General features: G+C 37.7%; 1 protein-coding gene across 3 annotated transcripts; it reads left to right on the top strand.

Moving 5' to 3' along the window:
* The first annotated feature begins 1,388 nt into the window (after positions 1-1,388).
* Positions 1,389-12,005, top strand: LOC109098410 (alpha-1,3-mannosyl-glycoprotein 2-beta-N-acetylglucosaminyltransferase-like). 3 transcript variants are annotated; one of them, XM_019111979.2, is made up of 3 exons: positions 1,389-1,759; positions 7,130-8,010; positions 9,985-12,005. In XM_019111979.2, the coding sequence occupies exons 1-3, from the start codon at positions 1,750-1,752 to the stop codon at positions 10,684-10,686; spliced, it is 1,593 nt and encodes a 530-aa protein (XP_018967524.1). In that variant the 5' UTR covers positions 1,389-1,749; the 3' UTR covers positions 10,687-12,005. The 3 variants fall into 3 exon arrangements, with proteins under 3 accessions (XP_018967524.1, XP_018967525.1, XP_018967526.1); XM_019111980.2 differs by lacking the exon at positions 1,389-1,759 and adding an exon at positions 1,798-2,116; XM_019111981.2 differs by lacking the exon at positions 1,389-1,759 and adding an exon at positions 2,851-3,233.
* Positions 12,006-12,047: the final 42 nt, after the last annotated feature.

Genomic DNA, 12,047 nt, shown 5'->3' with positions numbered 1-12,047 from the left:
TATAATAGAATGTATTTGTATAAAAAAAAAAATAGTAGTTTATAAAAAAAAAACATATTTATTATGTCAGGTTCTTATTTATTCAATAAATTTAATCAGAATAAAAAAGACATGTTGGCTATTACTACTGTATTACTACTGCACCCCAAAGTGAAAGTTTTGTCATTAATCACTTACCCCCATGTCATTCCAAACCCGTAAAAGCTCCGTTCGTCTTCGGAACAAAATTTAAGATATTTTGGATGAAAACTGGGAGGCCTGTGACTGTCCCATAGACTGCCAAATAAATAACAGTGTCAAGGTCCAGGAAAGTATGAAAGTCATCATCAGAATACTACATCTGGCATCAGACGTGCATTCTGGGTTATATGAAGCGACGGGAACACTTTTTGTAAGTGAAGAAAACTAAAATAACGACTTTATTCAAAAATTCCTTTGTCAACAGTCTCCTCTGTGTCTCTCCATATCACCGTATGCTGCGTATGTTCTTCTGTAACATCCGCGCCACAAGGGTGCACTGTTTCTACGTGTATTTAGCTTTGATTTGAAAGAAAACAGCACATCCTTGTGGCATCTGATGGCAGATGGAGTATTCTGACGGTGACTTTTACACCTTTTATGGACCTTGACACTGTTATTTATTTGACAGTCTATGGGACAGTCACAGGCCTCCCGGTTTTCATCCAAAATATTCAAAATTGTGTTCTGAAGACGAACAAAGCTTTTACGGTTTGGAAGACATGGGGGTAAGTGATTAATGACAAAATTTTAATTTTGGGGTGGAGCATTCCTTTAATTCTATTATGTGTCAAGCCATTTTGATTTTATTCGATTTTATTTTCCAGACCGATTTTCCAATTTCTTTTTTTTATTATTATTTTATTTTTAAATACTATACTTTAGTTTGTTTATTTATTTATTTAATGTTAAAAAGATTAAAATAAGTTGTTAAGGTTTGCTTATAGAGTCAGTCTGATCCCTGATTGAGATTTCAAAATACAAGGGTTAATTTATTATAATTTATTTTTTTCATTTATTTAAATGTTTGTATTTCAGTTTAAACCTTGGCATGTACTTTAATGATAAAATAAAACATTTAACAGGTTTTTGGGGTTTTTTGCAGTATTTTGAAAAATGACGAAAGGAGTACGTGCTCAATTGTCATAATAACAAAACGTTACAATGCAAAAAAGTCACCAAAATGGGATACATTTTACATATATTTCTTTATTTATAATTATAATGACCCTAGCTTTTTTCAGCGTGACTCGCTGTTTATGGAGTCGCTGCAGATCTATCAAGCGTTCAGCTGCCCATCACCACCTCGCGACGGTTGCTAAGGCATCTTGTTGCTAGGGAAATGGCGAAGGGGAGGGGAGCCCGAAGGGGGCGGGTCCTACCTAATGAATCAATCCGGAAGTGGGGAATCGCTTTGCCTGTACACACACAGCGCGGTAGCGGCGTCAAACGAAGCCCTCCGTCAGTGCATAACCGTTAAAACAGCCGTTAAAACAAGCGTCCGGAACCGCGCGTCCTCCCCTCGCCAGCCGCTATCGCTGCAGACCGGACCAGATGTGAAACACAGACACACGCGCGAGGAAACGGGCGACAGCTGCAGGAATGGAGAGAGCCGAGTATTGACAGCAGCGCCGGGTGAAGGCGACCGATGAAGATGAAGATGAAGAGTGGAAAGTGAGGCTCTCATTCTGACGGTCTGCATCTCCTCGTTTAACCCCATCCTCTCCAGAGATGATGAAAGGTGAGAGGGGCAGCGGTCGTGGTCTGCGGTGGGTGCAAGTGTTAGCCGCTATTACATTAATATCAGTTGTGAGTGTGAACGCGAAAGTGTTTGTATTACAAGCCAGAATGCAGAAGTGAGAACATCCTTCTCAGCGTGACCCTGGCAGGAGTGCTGTGGATGATCTCTTGCGTGGATTAAACGAGAAAGTCCTGCTTTAAGATCATGTTTGGTCAGTTCGGTGTGCTCTGGACCTTCTGCTGGTGTTGTGATGACAGACCAAAGCTGAGGGACTGGTCAAGCGTGTACTGGTTAAACCATGAAGCCACGTCATCTTATACCCATAACTAAAATCTCGACTTTAGGAGGATCCGTCGTGTAAGTCTTTGCGTTTCTTAAGGACTCCGTTTTTTAAAAAAAATCATGAGTTGTAGTTAGTTATCCGAGTTATACATAATTATTTATAAACTAATGTAATGTTAAATGTTATAGTAATGAGGATAATATATATATGTCTCAGAGGCACATTTGAAACACATATTCAAGGACCAGAATCATTGTTGTTTTATTGCTTTATTAAATGTAGAACTGTTAAAAATACAGTTTAGTTAATTTAAATAATGCTGAAAAGGTAAGTAAAATAGAAAACTTAAAAAAAAAGTAGCCTAAACGAAAATTAGAAATGTTGACTTGCTAACTAATTGAACGATTTCATTTAAAGTGCTAAAATGATTATAGTTTAACTAAATAAAACTAAACCCCTTTTGAAAATCTAAAATAAAACAAAACACAAAAATGGAACGAGCTATTTAGAAATATTTAAAGAAGGTAATAAAACGGCACAGAATTACTAAAAATTAAAATGAAAACTGAAAAATTTAAAAATAAAAGCCAATTTAAAATAATACTGTACACCGGGGTAAAAAATTATGTAGAAACGATTTTCCCTCAGAGATTGCTAAATTTGATAATTACACATTGAATCAAATGTGACATTTTTAAGTTTTATTTACGATGTCGAACAATCATTTTTGCACTGTATGTTAGTGTATGTTCATAAACAAATATGGGATCTCCGACGTCAGTTTAAGAAGTTTCTGCAATCTGTAAAGTTTTCGTGCTTGCCGTTGTTTTTATTTCAGTAACCGTAACTGTAGCAAAGCTATAACAATAATTATGGTTCCCGTAGTGCATTTTTGTAGGAAAGTGTCATTGTAATTCTTCATTTCAGCCTAGCATTTCTAAACAAGTGTTCCTGTATTTAATGCTGAGAACTGTAAAACAACTTCCATCTTTATAAGGAAGTGACTGGCTGAAACTTTCAGGGTGTCACACGTGTTATGTACTAAAAGTACTTTGGAGCGTTAACTGGCAGTGTTGGCTCTTTGCATGGGTACAGTACTTCCCTTTCCTTTCTCCTCCCCTCTGTTTCTTGCTGATCAGCTCCCTGTGAATGGTTGGGGAAGAGACGTGGAATAGTCTTCTCTGTGTTCAGGTAACACTTAACAGTACCTCTGAACTGCTCCACGCGATCCACTACCAAACAAGAAACTTCTGGGCGTCTTGTGTCACTTTGTGGTTGATGTGTTTGTTCTTCACGGACTGTGGTCTTGGAACTTCATGCTCACTGGGCGTCTCTTGCTTTTTTTGTATTAATAACGTTTTACTCTGTGTTGTCCATTCAGCATGCTCTTCTTTATGTTTTACAATCTTTGCATGCACGAGCTTGCGTTTTGCTTGTTTAGTAAGTCTTGTTTAGTGGACACATTCGATTCCAGGTGTTTTTGATGAAAGCTTGTGCTTAGAGCATGTGTGCAGGCACAACTGGGAACTGGTTGGGTTTTTGTGTCTTGTTTATTCCTCAGGAAAAAGCACAGTGAGACGAGTTTCAATGCCTAAATGGATTCCGTCTGTCTTGCTGATTGTAGATTTGTGAGTGAATGCTTGGATGTCTAACAGGGTTAAGTGGAGATTAGTCTGTTTCAGGCAGAAGATTACTGAGGTTATTAATGGCACAGCAGACACCTTTCCTGTGCAAAGCACTTTATTAGGTGGTCTTTTGATGTCTCATCTTCACACACTTCTCTGGCTGTTTCCTAGTGTCGTTTAACCCTTTAGTGCTGATTGTGTATGAAATGGAAATGTGTTCGAGGTTGGATCAGTGTTGATCTGTACAGAATGACGAGTGGTCTTATGACCCCGTATTGACTTTTGTGTCTGTCACAAACAGTGAATGGACTTTATTGCAAAGTTGTTGTTTTTTTTCTCACTAGCTAAACAGTAGTTCAGACTAGTGTGAGAAAGGAGAGCAGGTTTTTATTAGTGGTAGATTTCCTGTGGAAAGATTTTGCTTCAGTGCTTTCAGATGCAAATGGCTAAATTTTTTAACCTCGTTTCTTTAGTTTGGCACAGAGTAGAAAGTAAAACCACATGCTACCACTGTAACAGCTGTCATTTTTTGCAGTAGCCTGTAGAAATCCGATTCATTTGATTAATTGGATGATATCTGGCCACATTGGTTAACTGTGCTTGCTCAACCAGACTAACATAATTCTGAAGTTATGAATGAAATCTGGTCTTTTACACTATGATCCATCCATCCTATCAATCACTATACTATGCATAGATTTAGAGAAACCAGGGTGTTTAGACTAATATCAGATAAATGAAAATTCAATAAAAATATGTTTTTGTCAGGTCCATTGTTAACTTTACTTAATATAATATAATGTAGTGTAATATATTTAATTGTAATGTAACAACTTTAGACTTTAATAATTTAAGAATTATGTTCTAAATCTTGGGTTATTTTTTAAAATAAGCAAGGATGCATTAATTTGATCAAAAATGACAGTAAAATATGATTATTCTCTATTTCAGCTAAATGCTGTTCTATCAAACTTTCTATTCATAAAAGAATCCCGAAAAAAATCTGTTTTCACAAAAATTGTAAGCTGCACAAGCTTTTTCATCATTGATCATAACAAGAAATATTTGAGCGGCAAATCAGCATAGAATGATTTCTGAAGGATCATGTCACAATGAAAAATGGAATAATGATGCTGAAAATTCAGCTTTGCATCTCAAGAATAAATGACATTTTAAAATATATTAAAATATAAAACAGCTAATTTGAATTCTAATAATATTTCACAATATTACTGATTTTACTGTATTTTTTAGTCAAATAAATGCAGCCTTGGTGCACATAAGAGACAAATAAAAATAAAAATGATACCAACCCCAACAATCAGTCATTCTGCTTTTTTGTGAGTACTGTCCAGTGAAAACCCCATAACGGCTGTCCACTAGTAGAAATTACAGTTAGTAATTAAATTATTAGACTCCGTGTGACCTTGGCAACTAGAATTTCCTCTCAGGGATCAATACTGTCAGTCTGTCTGTCTTTCTCAATGTCAGCAGCAGCGTGGGATGTTTGCTGTTACACAGCGTTTGCTCTAACGCCACGATATGCTGGAGTCCACCTGGATAATGTTGTTTTTCTTGCGCAAACAGTGCCTGCATAATTCTCCCTATCCTTCATGAGTGCCATGGGTTTTGTGTCTAATGAAAAAGCGCTTACTCAAAGAATATTTATGACCTCGTAAATCCACACAGGAACCACTGGGCAATGCCACGTTTCTGTTTTAGGGAGGATGGATGTTCAGTTCTGCCGGACTGACTCTTCTTCTGTCAGTGACAGACTTCTGTTCATTGGCCACACCACATGGTAACATAAAACCACACTTGGCACTATAGTGCAACTGACATCATGAGACCGAATCTTTCTGAATTTCACTCTTGGGAATTGTAGGCCTCTTTTAGAAGGAAATTCCTGTCTGGTATACAAATGGGTATGGTACGGCCCATTTAGAAAAAATAGGCTAGCTCTTGTTAGTAGCCATTCAAAGACATGTGGGGTCATGAAACGCATAAGCTAATTGGGATCCAGAACTGATATCTAAGCTGTGATTTTTGGTTCAGCTCATCTGACTGTAAAAAAAAAAAAAAAAAAAAAAAAAAAAAAACACCATTGACTGTCACGGTAATTACGGAGTACTCTTTTGCAATGATGGCGCATGGCGGTCTGATCAAACTGTCAGTTTTAATTACTCTGGAGTGCCCTCAGCCTGCCAAGAGCTGGGTTTTCAAAGCATGCTGGGAAGTTTGTACTTCCTAAAGCTCTCCTGTGGAGTGGGGTGAATGAAATACTCTAATTTGTGTTTGAGATGAAGGTAGCTGTAGTACATACGAAATATAGGCGAGGCTGTTGGTGAATAAAAGATTTAAGGGCAATCATACTGCGATAAAGCTGTAGTACAGACGAAATTAGTCGCCTTGCAAATCAATCATACTGTGATGAATATTTTTAGGAGATGTGAATATTAAGACAAGACATGCAATGATAAATGTAGCTGGAGCCATTACAAGAGATTGTGGGTGACTTGTGGGTAACTGGCTGCAATGGGTGATTCATCTTAAATGCATTCAGCAGTTTTTAAGACAAACTCTCGACTTTTCAAACGACAGAGATGCTTGCTTATACGTTACTTACATTGTTGTCACTTTTCTTGTTGTGTACTGTACTCCATTAGTAATGGACCTTAGACAGGGTTAACACTGACACTGTAAAGCCTTTTATATATAAAAAATACATAATTGTTATAATTTTAGAATTACTAATAAATATAATTTGAAAGAAGAAATACATTTTGAGAAAATGTACATATTTTCAAAGCAATCTGTCTTTTGAACCTTTTGACAAAAGGGTTTTTGTATAGTATTTTTGAAAATGTTTTTTTTTGTAATTTATTCATTCTAAAAAAAATTCTTTAAATGTATTTTCATTGCATTTACAAACATTTATATTGATTTATTAATTTGAACATTTTAATTTTGTTACATTTGGTAGTTTCAGTAATAACAATAAATCAGAAATATGTATAAACATTTATTTTCTAAATAATATAAACATATATTACATATTTAATAATAATATAATTAAAAGGAATATATAATGACTAACATTATTTGGAAGTGAAGTGATTTTATTCATGGAAAACTTGCAAATAAGTAAATATACCCTACTATTTCTTTTTTTTTTCAATGTTTTATTTTACCTGCTATTTCCCATTTGATATATACAAATTTTCAACACCATTTTTGTATAAATAATATATGAAGTTTTACTTAGGCCATTACTTTATTAAAATCAGTATATATTACTTATATATATTACTTGGCAAGAAGGCATGTGCATCATGAGGTTGACATTTTTGAAATGAAAAAAAATCATATTCTGTTCTCTACCTCACTCTTGTCTGTGATTAATAATTTCTGTCATTTTTTCTTTAGCTCTAAATTTATATCTTCCTTTTCTCCGATTTCTAGCATTATCCTCACTGCGGTCCCTTGTGTGGTGTCACTGGACCATGGTTCGCAAGAAAGGATCTCTTATTTTGTGTGGAGCGTTTCTATTTGTCGCCTGGAATGCCTTGCTCCTCCTCTTTTTATGGGGGAGGCCTCCTATTGGCCGACTTGGTGAGGGAGGCGGAGCTGAACCAGGGGCTGGAGAGGAGTGGGGAGGCGGAAAAGCAAAAGTGGGCGGAGCTAAAGAATTGGCTGGCGAAGTGATCAGATTGGCTGAAGAAGTAGAATCAGAACTGGAGACTCAGAAAAAGCTTCTCAAACAGATACAGAGTCACAGGGAACTATGGGAACAGCGGAAAGAACTGGGAAAGAGGGAATCCGAGGACACAAAAGACGAAAAGAACACAGAGGAGCCTAAAAAACCTCAGCAGATTCCTGCAATACCTGTAAGTCATAAAACTGTAGATGAAGTTCTAATGGTTACGCCACCTCAGCTGGTCATGAAAGAGCAGGAACGAGAGGTCAAGAAAATGGCAGAAAATGAAGAAGGCCGTACTAAGCCAAGCCCTCAAATCATTATCCCAATTCTCGTCATTGCCTGTGACAGAGTAACAGTGAAGAGAAGTTTAGATAAACTCATACAGTACCGCCCTTCTGCTGAGCTTTACCCAATCATTGTCAGCCAGGACTGTGGTCATGCAGATACAGCAAGGGTGATTGGCTCCTATGGCAGTCAGATAACCCACATTAGCCAACCGGATCTCGCCGACATTCCAGTGCGACCCGATCACAGGAAGTTCCAGGGTTACTACAAGATCGCCAGGCACTACCGTTGGGCCCTAAACCAAGTGTTCAACGTCTTTGCTTACTCCACAGTGGTCATTGTGGAGGATGACCTGGAGGTAAGATCATCAACATGTTTTCATTATGAATGGTATTCACTGCCGTCATATCCGTCTTGCATTTGAGCATCATTATAGGTTAACCAGATCCACATAGTGAGAGTGCCATATCTCAAAGGAAGCCACATTTTTCCTCTTTTATAATTCATAGAGAGGAATTTTGATAAGAGCTTGTATCTCGCTCAGAGGGAATATATTCATTTGCACATTCCTGAATCTTTCCTTGAAATTCTCACAGGTGGACTGATTATAAAGTCTAATATGCACCAAAAAACCCAATAATAGGACAGCGGTAAAGCTTCAGTCTTCTTGTTGTGAGTTCTCTAAAGGAAGGGATCAAGGTCCTTGTTTAACTTAGCTATTCAGGCAAACATGTTTTTTGCATACTCATTACTATGTTCTGTGATGGATTATGATGGCTGTCGCTGCAGTGCTATAAAGGTGATTTACATTTTTTTGTTTAAACAAACCTCTGTTGTGCTTGAGAAAATAGTTGCCTTCAAATGTCTGACTCATTGACAAGTAACAGTGTCCATGAGCACGACATGGGCAGATCTTTTCAAAATCTAAATGAAAACAAGCTCTTAGAAGTCAACTCCTTGTATATGTCAGTTTTAAATGGTTTTGAAAAAAAATAAATAATTGAATTGATTGTGGAGTGAAAAGGATAGGTGTTCTTCCTCATATATCCTGAATTTATATCATAAATATCATGCCACATGACATTTACCAACCTGAACTAACATTGTCATGTCATAAAAAGGTCAAATTATTTGTTATTTTAAAAGACTCATCAGGGGTCCTTTCCTTTACATCATTTCCTTTTTTGTATTATTCTGCATGCTGGTTGCACCACATGACTTTGATATTGTACTTGTGGTTTTTTCTTCCATTAAATCATTTCCTTTTTTTTGTATTTTTTTTTTATTCTGCATGCTGGTTGCACCAGATTTGTAGACTGCACCAAATGACTTTGATTTGGCATATATATACTAAATGTGGGATTTTTTTCTTCCAAGAATGTAATCCTTTCAGGAAAAACTTGAGAAATTTCATGGTTTGTCACAAAGTATCATAACTTTGAAAGCACCACTTTAATAAATAAATAAACAAATGAAGCTGTAAAACAGGGGTGTTCCTGGAGATCTACCATCCTGCAAAGTTCAGCTCCAACCCTGATTAAACGGCTAATTAATCTCTCAAGTAGCATTTGATAATTACAGACATCTGGGTTGCAGCAGGGCTGGAACTGAACTCTGCAGGTCGGTCGATCTTCATGAACATGATTGGACATCCCTGGGCGTTTTGAATAATCATAAATAAGCTCATTAGTCTATCTTAGGGGTGTCCAGTCCTGCTCCTGGAGGGTCGCTGTCCTGTAGAGTTTAACGCCAACCCCAATTAAACACACCTGAACCAGCTAATCAGGCTCTTGCTGGGCATTTTGGACACTTCCAGGCAGGTGTTCTGAGGCGAGGTGGAGTTAAACGCTGCAGGACACAGGCCCTCCAGTTTGGACACCCCTGGTCTATCTAGTCTATTTAGTATAGTTGGTTGTTGGTTTATTAGTCAACCATCTTTACCCATCTCTGGTCTTTGCTGAGGCTGATATTTAAGAGTAATTGTGAAAATAATGTTCTTTAGCGGCAGTTCGGTGTATTGATTCTGCTAACCATTGTAATCCAGGTTTGCTCCCTCATTTTAGCACATTTAGTTGGTCAGTGGATTAACTGTAATGGTATCATTGGTTAAGCTCTACTGAGCATCACAGTTAAGCACCACAGTGATTCCCTAAGGCTCAAACACACATTTTTTTCTGTACATCATTATAAAACCGCCAGCTGGCTTAACAAATGTTCACCTAACCATCTTTGAACACATCTAGACCGGCAGGACTTCTTTGTCCAGAAATAGTTTCTTGCTAATATTCGTTTGTTCTTAATGTCTTTAAACCGCTTTTGTTTCATCTTGTAGGTGGCCCCTGACTTTTTCGAGTATTTCCGTGCACTCTACCCCATCTTGCGATTGGATCCGACTCTGTGGTGCATTTCCGCCTGGAACGATAACGGACGGGATGGGTTGGTCGACCCGGGCAAGGCTGACCTCCTTTACAGGACAGATTTCTTTCCCGGCCTCGGATGGATGCTTTTGAAGGAAGTCTGGGCAGAGCTGGAGCCCAAATGGCCCAAGGCATTCTGGGACGACTGGATGCGGCACCCAGAGCAGCGGAAAGACCGCTCATGCATTCGTCCCGAGATCTCGAGGACTATAACGTTCGGCCGGAAAGGCGTCAGTTTGGGACAATTTTTCGACCAGTATCTGCGCTACATAAAACTCAATACTGAATTCGTGCCTTTCACTAAAGCGGACTTGTCCTACTTGGTCAGGGAGAAGTACGATGAAACCTTTGAAAAGGAAGTGTATAGCGCCCCCTTGGTGAAGGTGGAGGAACTACAGCAAGGTGGAAGCCTGAAAGGCTCCGGGCCATTTCGAGTTCAGTACTCCAGCAGAGACAGCTTTAAAGTGCTGGCACGCAACCTGAGAGTTATGGATGACTTGAAGTCAGGGGTTCCCCGTGCCGGTTACAGGGGCGTAGTCAGCTTTATTTCCCGTGGACGAAGAATTTATCTGGCTCCCCCTGAGGGCTGGACTAAATATGACACCAGCTGGAGCTGAGGAGGACGAGCTTTGGACCACAATAGACCAGAAAGAGAAAACTCACAACTATTATTACAAGTACAGGAGGAGAGAAACGCCCTCTCAAACCAAAGAAAACAGAGGCAGGGTGTGAAAGGTTGAGGAAAGGTTAATGCTAAGATGCGAGTATAAAATAACTGCTGTTTTGTTATGGAGGAGCACCCAGGAATGCTGGGAACAGCACAAAAGTTGGTGCATCGTTTTTGTGCAGCAATCATGCAACAATCTTCCCTCAGAGTTACGCTGCAAACAGCTCCTATGCAGAATCGCTCATTCTGACATGGAGAAAAGTGATCCGATTGTTTATTTTTCTTTATTTGAACGTACTGACCTTTAAGTTGATTTCACATCAATCCAAAAGGAATTTAAGAGGTTTTACATTTTATCCTACCACAGTGTCTTTTGGATGAATCTCACAATAACACTCAAAGGAAGAAATTATATTTCCATATATGCAGAAAAATTTACAATTTTTTTTTTTTTACATTTTCATGACAAACTCATTTTTTCCTTAAATTATCTTTGTAAGGAATCTGGCCATTTTACTTTTTTTGTTGTTGTTGTAATTTTCATTATTCTCAGTGATGATTTTAATTATAACAGGAATTACCGGATAATTAATTAATATTATTACTGTAATAATATTATATATATAATTAATAATAGTTTTATGTGCTTATTTTTAATACATTTTTTGCTTATAAATGTGTTCTGAAGCAGCCTTTTAAAGACCAATCTGAGTGTTAAAAGCCTTTTGCCAAGTTTTATGGGTCCCTGACATCATTATGAATGAAGATTGTGTATAATTGTTGTCTAATTTGATCGCTGCATTCATATAAAAGCGCAGACTTGTTCATTTGACTTTAATGTAGCACCGTTGAATCTATGAAGTTCAAGCTTGTTGCCAGAAATGATTCAAGGCTTGTGTAACTGACATACCAAAACTCTGGACAGCATCTCTTCTGTGCCATTCTGTTGAAGTACTGTACTTGAACCTGTTTTTGTTTTAACTGCTCTTCGTGGACCGGGAGAGCTCTCATTGCTTCTTAAAGATGTTGTAGGTTTGTTGCAAAACCAGTGGTCATAGAAATCGCTTTATATGTTCTTACGGATGAAATGAATGGATTCAGTAGGCCAGAGGAAACATTTTAATTAAATGTACTGTATCTAAATGTTTGGGAGAGAAATTATCTGATATTAATACATATGCAGTATGAAGAAGTGTGAAACCACTGCCTGACATGTTTATAACTTTAATACATTGAGAATAAAAAAAAGAGTATTTTGATATTTGGCAATATATGCTGTTTTTTTTTCAGTCTTTTAAACATCCGTTTGGG

Source organism: Cyprinus carpio, chromosome B19 (genome assembly GCF_018340385.1).
Source record: "Cyprinus carpio isolate SPL01 chromosome B19, ASM1834038v1, whole genome shotgun sequence".
NCBI lineage: Eukaryota > Metazoa > Chordata > Actinopteri > Cypriniformes > Cyprinidae > Cyprinus > Cyprinus carpio.
Note: the sequence above shows the minus strand (reverse complement) of the source record. Positions and strands in the feature narration are given on the sequence as shown.

Excerpts from the sequence above, each read along its gene's own strand:
- LOC109098410 (XM_019111979.2), top strand. Across the intron at positions 8,011-9,984 it reads TTGTGGAGGATGACCTGGAG|GTGGCCCCTGACTTTTTCGA; the intron begins GTAAGATCATCA and ends TTCATCTTGTAG.